At 37.2% G+C, this 11,244-nt stretch overlaps 1 protein-coding gene across 1 annotated transcript; it reads right to left on the minus strand.

Moving 5' to 3' along the window:
* Positions 1-8,782: 8,782 nt before the first annotated feature.
* LOC137726417 (berberine bridge enzyme-like 8) lies at positions 8,783-10,695 on the minus strand. Its single transcript, XM_068465344.1, has one exon. It carries the CDS (start codon positions 10,589-10,591, stop codon positions 8,969-8,971), a length of 1,623 nt encoding a protein of 540 aa, XP_068321445.1. The 5' UTR covers positions 10,592-10,695; the 3' UTR covers positions 8,783-8,968.
* Positions 10,696-11,244: the final 549 nt, after the last annotated feature.

Consider the following 11,244-nt stretch of genomic DNA (forward strand, 5'->3'; position numbering starts at 1 on the left):
AAATAATTATTTCCTTCTCTTCATTGATGATTTTTCAAGAAAAACCTGGGTGTATTTCTTGAAGCAGAAATCAGAAGTCTTTGGAGCATTCAAGAAGTTCAAAGTCGCTGTAGAAAAGGAGAGTGGTTGCAAGATCAAATCCATGAGATCTGATCGAGGAGGAGAATTCACTTCGAAGGAATTTCAAGAGTTTTGTGAAGCAAATGGAATTCGTCGACCTTTGACAGTTCCAAGATCCCCTCAACAAAATGGAGTGGCGGAAAGAAAAAATCGAACCATCCTCGACATGGCTCGAAGCATGCTCAAAAGCAAGAAATTGCCTAAGGAATTGTGGGCAGAAGCTGTAGCATGTGCTGTCTACCTATCCAATCGGTCTCCAACAAGGAGTGTGTGGGGAAAAACTCCACAAGAAGCATGGAGTGGAAGAAAACCAGGTATTTCTCATCTAAGAGTTTTTGGAAGCATAGCCCATGTACACGTACCAGACGAGAGGAGAACCAAACTCGACGACAAAAGTGAGAAGTTCATCTTCATCGGCTATGACACCAATTCAAAAGGCTATAAGCTGTATAATCCAAACAATGGGAAGACGGTGATCAGTCGAGACGTGATGTTCGATGAAGAAGGAGAATGGGATTTTGGCCCGCATGCAGGTGATCTTCACTTCTTTCCTCAATTTGAAGAAGAGAATGAACAAGGGATGATGGAGCAAGCAAGAGAGGTTCAACAAGAATCCACTACTCCACCTGCTTCACCAACATCAACCAATCATGGTAATTCATCAGTATCAGCATTGTCAAGTGGGAGTCTAAATGAAAGAGAAGTACCACGCACAAGAAGTATACGAGATCTTTATGAGGTAGCTGAAAGACTTGATAATCCTACACTTTTCTGTCTTTTTGCTGATTGTGAACCAGTCGACTTCCAAGAAGCAGTGCAAGATACTAAGTGGAGGAAAGCAATGGATGAAGAAATTGAAGCAATCCAGAAGAATGATACATGGGAACTCGCTATTCTTCCGAAATGACACAAAGCCATCGGAGTCAAGTGGGTGTACAAGACAAAGAAAAATGCCAATGGAGAGGTCGAAAGATACAAGGCAAGACTAGTGGCGAAAGGCTATAGTCAAAGAGCCGGAATCGACTATGATGAGGTATTCGCACCCGTTGCTCGGTTGGAAACTATACGATTACTAATTTCTTTGGCAGCTCAAAACAGTTGGAAGATTCAACAAATGGATGTGAAGTTCGCCTTCCTAAATGGAGTCCTTGAAGAAGAAGTCTACATTCAGCAACCGTCAGGCTATGAGATCAAAGGGCATAAAGACAAAGTTCTGAAGCTGAAGAAAGCCCTCTATGGGTTAAAACAAGCGCCACGAGCATGGAATAGTCGCATCGACAAGTACTTTCAGGAAAACAACTTCATCAAGTGCCCTCATGAACATGCTCTCTACGTCAAAGTCAAAGATGGAGATATTTTGATTGTGTGCTTATATGTGGATGATCTAATCTTCACCGGGAGTAATCCAAGCATGTTTGAAGAGTTCAAGAGAGTGATGACCAAAGAATTTGAGATGACCGACATCGGGTTGATGGCATATTACCTAGGCATTGAAGTCAAGCAGAACGAAAAAGGAATTCTCATCTCCCAAGAAAGCTACACAAAGGAGATACTGAAAAAGTTCAAAATGGATGACTGCAAGCCCGTGAGCACGCCAATGGAGTGCGGAGTCAAACTAACCAAGTATGACAAAGGAGAAAGCGTAGATCCAACATTTTTCAAAAGTCTAGTTGGAAGCTTGCGCTACTTGACTTGCACAAGACCAGATATTCTCTATGCTGTCGGATTAATCAGTCGCCACATGGAGAATCCCACAACTACACATTTGAAAACGGCCAAAAGAATTCTTCGATACCTCAAAGGTACTGTTAACTTTGGCTTGTTTTATTCAAGTTCTGATAACTACAAACTTGTTGGATATAGCGACAGTGATTGGGCAGGAGATTCCGACGATAGAAAAAGCACTACTGGATTTGTGTTCTTCATGGGAGACACTGCATTCACATGGATGTCGAAGAAGCAACCAATTGTCACTCTCTCTACCTGTGAAGCTGAATATGTAGCTGCTACTTCATGTGTCTGCCATGCAATCTGGCTAAGAAACTTGCTGAAAGAATTAAGAATGCGACAAGAAGAGCCAACAAAGATCTATGTCGACAACAAGTCTGCAATAGCTCTAGCAAAGAATCCAGTATTCCATGACAGGAGCAAACACATAGATACCCGTTATCATTTCTTAAGAGAATGCATTGTAAGAAAGGATGTGCAAGTGGAATACGTGAAGTCTCAAGACCAAGTTGCCGACATATTCACCAAGCCACTCAAACAAGAAGACTTTGTCAGACTAAGAAACTCAATTGGCGTCACAAGACAAGATTAAGGGGGGATGTTGAATTGTAATCTTGTCTTGGCCCAAAGATAATTGATCCGGCCCATACACAAAGAAAGATCCATGCACATGCTAGAGAATTCTAGCAAAGTTCAAGTTGGTGGAAGAGTCTAGAAGAATGGTGAGGATTCCACCAACATACAAGATTAGTATAGATAATTCTAGCTTAGGAAGGTAGTGGAATTATCTAGATATCTCTAGCATGATGTTTTCATGCTTCTCCAAGGTTCCATCCATGCCTATAAAAGGAGAAGGCATCCACACCATTTGGAACAACCGAGAGAGAAAGTAACAAGAAGTGAGAGTGTCAAGTAAGAAGTAAGAAGAAGCAACAAAGCTTCTAAGAGTGTTTGAGTGTTTCCTTTTGTACTAAGTTTGTGAGTGAATAAAAACCTTGTGTAATACTTTGAGAATTCTTTCTTTCTCTTGCCTATCAATTCCGCTGCGTTACATTTTTCTTTGTAAGATAAACCTCTCCAAGTAGTGAAGCATTTTTAAACCCCAACAATATAATCATACTAATAAACTAATGAAAAACATCATTGGATTTGTCATGTCCCAGAGCATGCACTCAATATGTTGTTTAACGAGGAAACTTTACCAGAAGAATCACAGCAGCTGATAGCACACACACTGCAGTATAATTTTACCAAGATACATTCTCGCAATGTTCATTTACACACCATCAACCAGTGCATGAAAATAGTTTAGTTTCAACTTTACTTGCATGCACCCAAGGAGATCAAGGAAGAAAATTGAAATAAATAAAAAATACGCATGCTTATGAAGAGAAAAATTTACAAGCATCCAACATTGCACAAAAACAAACCATTCAAAATTTCCCTTCTTTGTAGAATTTGCCTAATTCTGTGTCTTTTCAACCAAGATGAACGCCACATGCAGGTTCTCTAAGCAGAGATTGGGTTTCACAAGTTTGGTGACCTAATCGTCTTTTTACTTGTACTTGCATATATAAACAATCAAGAAACATTACAGGAACTTGTAATTAGGAATTAGGCAACAATATATCAAGGCAACCATGAACCAAGAAATCAAAATAGTCATAAATAAATGCCTCAAAATAATAAATGAAACCATCATTAACCAAGGCAGCCATGATGTAGGGAATTAGATGTTGTCATGAATCAAGGCAACAATCACCGATGCCAACAATAGGGGCTAGGTTGAGGCAATTTTCTTCCCTGTACAACAAATATTCCCAGTTAATGATATAGGTATAAATGTTAAGATAATTAAGTTTGAATCCAAGTAGACTAACCTTGCTCTGATACCAAATGTAGGAACTATAAATTGTTAGTCTTCAACAAGGATCACAAACAACATATCTTATATATAACATTACAAGAGTTGGCATTAAAAAGAGATCGACCATACCTGAGAACCCATCTGCCCAGCAACAAAGACAGCATCAACACCAACTGAAAAACCTGGTGCAGGCTGTGTTTACTGGTAACACATAAGAATTCTTCTACTCACTCAAGACCTTATGTTCCAATGGTGATAGGACCCTGATTACCAAACGTTTTCTTTGTGAGCAGGGAGTCCTTTTATAAGTATAACCTTTGCCAACTTCCATCTATCATGGAGTGTTGGTTCTTTACAATTATTAGCAGTTTCAGATTGCAAGTTGTTTTGTGATCATAATCACCACGTATTCCTTGATTATAGGAAGCAGTTTTACACGTTTACAACTCCCACCAGTTTATACAATTGGCAACTGCATATCTTCCTTATACAATTTAGTTTAGTCCAATTAGGTTTCTTACAGATCTATTTCTAAATGTGGGTTTTAGAAAGGATATGGGTTTGAGCGAGACAATTTCCAAATTAAGAATACATCAGGCAGGAATTATGCACAAGTCACCTCCCCCTTTTGACCTGTAGAAAATTCAAAGCAAAAAATAAATATTTATTTATTTCTATGCTAATATTGGTACATCTACATCCATGGCGGTATAAGTTGCAACTACATCCACATATATGCAAAATATTATATGTTTGGACATGCTTTTGTTATTTTGGAGGAAAATAAGTGGCATGTGGAAGGGTTAGATTTCATAGTAAGGAACTAAAAGTTAAAGTATCTTTATTTTCTTGTTGCTTTTCCTCTGTCTTGGATGAATGTCCATCTTGGTTTTCCTACCGGTCCATGCCTAAATTTATAAAGACCACACCGGACCTGTTTTAAAATGCAACGAGGCAGGCTGAGGTGGGTATATGAATTCTGAGATTTGGAACTGGACTTAACTCGGCCTGTTTTCCACAGGTCCAATTATTACTGTAAGTCGGTACAAGGCAGGAATCGCAGCCTTCTCCCAGTTCTCAGAGAGGAGAATACATGTTTCATAAATTGCCAACAGAAGATTCAAACCCAATTTGCATGAAACGTTCCACTAATCAACCAAACATAATCTTAGTAATACCCAACAGAAAATTCAAATTCAATTCAACAAAAGATTTGAAATTGGAACAGAACAGTGGTCAAGATTCAAGAAACCAACAAAATCCCTAAAACATAATACCTTGAAACTGAAAGGGTCCGTCAGCAGAACTCGTCTTCCCTGCAAATATGGGTCTGAGTCAGATGGAGGACATGACTAATTCATCGTTTCGAGTTGTTCGACTCCATCGTTCGTCCCCTAGAGTTCGACAGAGAGAGAGAGAGAGAGAGATTGACTTCGTCGTTTGTCCCTTCGAGTTTGACAGAGAGACTGAGAATCGAGAGGGATGACAGTCAGCCTGGACTCTGGGAGAGAGGGATCGAGATACGAGAGGGAGGACTGAGGAGAGAAGATTCAGTCTGAGTCTGGGAGAGTCTTCAAGATAGTGAACTGAGTGAGGTCTGCTTTAAAGCTCAAAGCCCGTGAAACACGTCGCTTAAAACTCAAAGCCCGCGTCATGCAAAATCAAATAAAATCATGCTTAATTGCTAAATAACCATTCTCTAAACAATATATAATGTTAATTATTTGTAAATAATTCAATCCCAATATTCCATCAAATTAAAAAAATTAAGTCCTCCGATTGATCGGTAAACATTGTCCACGCTCAATTTCGAAAACAATTTAGAGACTACTCTTTGCTAATCAGTATTTTATTTTATTTTTCTGTGTATATTTTCGAAAGTAATCTGATTTGGTGTTGTATCTGCCCTATTTTGATTTTCAACAGTCAACCCCTGTTCATGCACGATGGAGAGGAGTACGTGGAGGTACATATCCTCAATGTTTAGGGCCACAAGCTTAAAATTATTAAAGTAGTTGGGAGTCAAATAATTAAGGTTCAATCTATGGAAAGGGTTTGGGGCCACAAGCATAAAATTATTAACGCAGTTAGGACAATGGTGTAGTCAGTAATTATTTTGTAGGAGGGCTAATTTAAAATTATTACTATGAAATCAATTTTTCAATCTTTTGTTGCCTACATAAAATTATATAATAGTAAACCTTAAAGTAACAATTGAAGCAAGGAATTCATACTGTGTGTTCTAAGCTTCTAACATCAAAACTTTCAAGTGAATAAAATAAGAAACCATTTGTTGTATGAAAGTTTTAACTTATTACCTTTAAATTATAATATTGGTTAAAGTAATGAATTTATTTAACATTTATTAGCTCTTTTTTTCCTCAAAAACAGCCTTAATATTCAAAATTTTAATTCCCTACGTGGAATATTACAATTAAAATTATAAAATAGCTAAATGATGAATATTTGGGAAATTTTATGTAGACCTAATGAAAAGATGGGTGTAGAATGATATTGTCAACTAGCAAATGAGTGGGTCGAAGTGGTCCTGAGAGCCCCAGTTGGTGGTTGGGTGGGTTGCCGGAAATCGAAAAGAGGGATTAATGGAGGGTGGAGAAGAAGGTAAAATGATAATGGAGGAGGGTTGTGGCCTTCAACGAAATCGGGAGATCGTGTTGCCTGAGCTAAGTTGGGTTCGTCAGAAAAATATAGGGCTTCTGATGTTGATCTCTCTCTCTCTCTCTCTCTCTCTCTCTCTCTCTCTCTCTCTCTCTCTCTCTCTCTCTCTCTCTCTCTCTCTCTCTCAAATTTTGGTCTCTCATCAATTCCTTCTTCATCCAATTTCAAATGACTACCAGCTTTTTCATCCTTGAAAGCATATATAGCTTTTCAACTTGTCCACGTTTGGGACTGCATCCTTATTCCACAAATTGCAGGATCACACCGGTCTTTTGAGCTGCAATTTGCAAGTTTTTTATTTATTTTTTAATTGGTCCATTAAATTTTAAGGAAACTACAAAAAATGTGTAGAGGTCACGGGTTCGAAATCCACTGCTGGTGTGGAAGCCAGACTTGTGGTCAGAGGGGGCTGAAATGCCTCTATAAGTCTTCTTGGGCTCCGAAAGCAATTAATAACCGTGGTTTGCCACTCATTATCCCTTTTTTTAAAATTAATTTTTTTTTTTTTAAGAAAATAGTAGTCGGACCAAAATCTAGTCCCATAGAGACGAGCACGAAGAACATTGATGAGATAAAGAGTAGGTCGGCGACGACAATTTTTGTAATGACAATCGGAATCATGTCCGATTACTGCCATTGTAGGTGGTTGGGAGGGTTTATGCGTTTGTGTTCTTTTTTATTTTTTTATTTATTTTTAAGTTTGTCAATTTTGTATTTGAGGGTAAAAAGGTAAGTTTGCCGGACAAAATTTTCAAGTTGGGTGTAAAAAGAGAATTATTGGGTGTAAATAAAATTTCCCTTAATATTTTTAAGCTTAAAGAACCAAAACTCTCCCCATACCATAGCTCAAAGGAGCCTTGTACTTGGCTCCATCATTGAGTTGGGAGTCAAATAATTGAGGCTCAATCTATGGAAAGGGTTAAAAAAAAAAAAATAAATAAATAAAAAAAGGAGGGAGCCAAAGGTCACTTAGGCAATCTCTAATAGAGAGGGTTAAAGTTTTAAAAGTAAAAAAATGGTCTGATTTATTGAAAAACTCATCACTAACAGATAACTATGTTATAATTCTATGAAATCCACTAGGTCATTATTTAGCCAAAGAAGTATCAGTGTTGCAATAATTTATTCAAATACAATAGTTATATTTGAAAACATATAACGATATTTTAATTAAATTAACTAATAAATTTAAAGTACAAGCTTAAAACAAATAAATTATTAAATGGATATGTTTAACCCCTTTGGTTAGATGAAGATGATATATAAATATGACTTGATTTTAAAATAATTTTTTATAGAACTATAATTTTGGACAGAATTATGTTTTATTTTTCAGTTGTAAATGGCTTTTAAGGCCTGCGAATAGCCTCCCTCCGACTTACAGTGATAGGCAAACTGGGTTGCGGATATATTTCCTTGTTGATATATGATCACGGTATCCCTTCAGTTGAAGCAAACTCCTTTATATATGCTATTTATCTCCACATCAAGAGAGAGAAGAAAATAGAAATGATGAGCTGCCCATATACAAGAAGAATTTTCAAAAGATGTGACTTTTTTTATTTTTTTATTTAATGGCCAAAATTAAATAAAGGTATACACTGTTTATGTTCATCGTACATTGGACGGTTAAAAATTATAATTTTTTACTTAAAATTAAATATAAACATTACCTAATAAAAATTAACCGTATAATGTACGATGAACAGACACAATTAATTGAACTTCCGAATTCCTACAAAGAGAATTCAAAGAGGATCCTCTTCCCTTATTTTTGTCACTTAATTTTTTTTATATTTATATTCAATTCAACGGCCATATTAAACAAGGATGTAAAATGAGAAAATGTATAAGATCACCTCCTTTTTCTTCTTTTTGTTTAAATACTTCCCTATTTGAACATTGCAACGTATTGCCAATGTAACGCCCGCTATCTAGTATCTTGGATGGCATTAATTTTTAATAGCAAATAAAAATTACGAATATGAATAATATATATGACAAATCATCCTTCAATGGTTGTAACTCTAGTTGGCATTTTGTAAGGTTGCAGAAAGCTGCATATGATCATTTTAGTTTAGTGGTACTTATTTCTAGATTATTGGAAGTATTTATAATCTAATTACAACTATTGTTGTGTCAAAGTTCTATAATTCAATTAAAATTTACTTATCTACATTACTAATCACTATTAATATTGCCTTCAACTTTACAACATGTTGATCAAAGCAAGTTAGAAAAAAGCCAATTAGTCCCCACTAAATTTGTATGACGGAATGTCTTTAAATGAACATGTAAATTTTTTAACAAGAAGATAGAAAAGTGAAACCCCGAAAAACCTACTAATTTTTCAATTTTTGGAGTGATTTTTATTGAAACTTGTAATAATTAAGTACTAACAAATTGGAATATTGGAAGCAATATCTTTCTTCTTCTTCATTTCTTTGGCTGATTAAAACATAGAGTACAATTTTTTATTTTACAAACAATATTAAAGATATACATAAAAAAAACATAACAAACAAGCTAAACAATGACCAAATCAATCATAATGCTATTATAACTATTTCCTCTTTAGTGTGGAAGAGTTGGGATACTTTGTTCATTCCTAAAGAAATTACCAGGATCGACCTTGGTCTTCACATTCACCAACCTATCAAAGTTATGCTTGAAGTACTTAATGCCATAAACTCTCCCCTCCAAATAGCTTGAAATGCCATTACCATTATGGTTGATCCCAATGTCAAGATCCTTGTAGTTGTAAAAGGCTTCCCTTGGATTTTTGGAAACAAAAGGAGTCATGTACATGTGGAGCTTTCTTGTCAATTCAATATAATGATCTGCTGCCTTGGTCCCTAGTATGTCCCAGTTTGTTGCATACTGAACCTTCCAAAGATTCCCAGCTCTATGAGGAAATGGAGTTGCCGACGCCGATATCTCACTCATTTTTCCGCCGTAGGGGTTAAAGGTCAACATTGGTGCCTCAAGCTCAATCATTCTCTGAAAAATCCACTTCAAACCAGTTTTTGGAATTGGTTTTTTGACATAGTCTGATTTTCTCTTCAAGCGTGTAAGAACTTGAGGTGTTCTAGAAAGCAAAGCTTCAGTAGCTGTCCCAGTTGGGAAGCTCGTCCAGAAAAGCACAGATTGAGCCCAGCTCATTTCGGCGCAATCAGATTGCTTCAAACCCAATTCAGGGAAGCTCTTGTTCATGATTGAAAGGAGCCTCTCAGAGTCTCCGAGAAACATGGCAATAAATGAAGCCCTAAGAGTCTTATTGTTTCCTCCACTATTATTTGAACTAGTACCATTTACAACATCCATGGTAAGCCTGATGAACAAGTCATCATCAAGCTTATCCGCGATATATTGCCAACGGTAGACAATGTCTGTCGCATTTTGTTCCAGGATTCTTGAAACCCTGAAAACAGTAACTATTTCTGGAACGCGTACAAGATTAATTTTATACGCGATCACAACTCCAAAGCTGGCTCCTCCGCCTCCCGTAACGGCCCAAAAAAGGTCTTCTCCCATTGATTTTCGGTCGAGAAGTTCACCATGCACATTCACAAGTTGTGCATCAACTATGTTGTCAACTGACAAGCCGTACTTTCTCATCATATTACCATATCCACCGCCACTGAAATGGCCTCCAACGCCAACTGTAGGGCAAACACCAGCGGGAAAGCCATGGGTTTTGCTTTTCTCGGCAATTCTATAGTAAACTTCACCAAGAGTAGCCCCCGCCTGGACCCATGCAGTCTCGGATTTGATGTCTACGTGGATGGACCGAAGATTAAACATGTCGAGGATGAAGAATGGAACTTCAGCCACGTACGATACACCCTCGTAATCATGGCCTCCACTTCTAATCTTCATTTGCAAGTTATGGATCTGGGCACAAACAACGGATATTTGCACGTGGGACTCATGCAATGCAGTGAGGATGAGGAAGGGTTTTCGGGTTGTAGATGTGTTGAATCGGAGGTTTCGGATGTAAGATTCCAAAACGGATGAGTAGGAAGCATTGTTGGGAGAGTAAATTGCTGGGGCAATCGGGTGAGAAGGTTGGGAATGGTTTAGAAGGCAATGAACAAAGTTCTCAGGATCAGCTGAAGTTGCCCATGAAGTAGATAGAACCAAAAGAACTAAAAGCTGTAAGATATGTGGAAGCCTTGGAATTGCCATTTGTAGCATATATTTTGAATGGAAATTGTTTTTCGTTTGTATGTATATGACCTATCTCTAGATTTGGGTTGGTATTGATAGGAATTGGATCCTCTTCGAGGCAATGCCTCGGATGCTCAGATCAGATAACACGGATCGTTGGATTTTAATTCAACGAATACAATTATTATAACTTTTAGAGGAATCTTTTTGTTTGTAACTGTTAGATCAAAATCTAACGATCTGTGTTGTCCGATCAAGAGGATCCCGAGGCATTGCCTCGGATAGGATCCAATTCCGTATTTATAAAGGATATGGGTTTGACCGAGACAATTTCAATAATTTTCAAATGGCCACCTCTTTCAATAATCTTTTAATATGTTCGAAAATCTTATTTTAATATGGTAATTTAATTTAATTAACTATACTAATTCAATTAAAATAATAAATTATGTTTGGCCTATAGCCCTTTGGCCTTCTTGGTTAGAGATGGTTTTTTGTCAAAAGGCTATTTTGGCCTATCGCCATTTGACCCCCTCGGTTGGAAATGATATAAAATATGATCTGACACTGTTGATTAAAGTATAATTTCTTGCCGGACTATAGGACTAAACATAGCTCTCTAATCCTCTTACGGTTGAAGCCTAAGTGGCATGCGGAAGGGTTAGATTTCTTGGTAAGGA

The sequence above is a fragment of the Pyrus communis genome, chromosome 2, assembly GCF_963583255.1.
Source record: "Pyrus communis chromosome 2, drPyrComm1.1, whole genome shotgun sequence".
Classification (NCBI taxonomy): Eukaryota; Viridiplantae; Streptophyta; class Magnoliopsida; order Rosales; family Rosaceae; genus Pyrus; species Pyrus communis.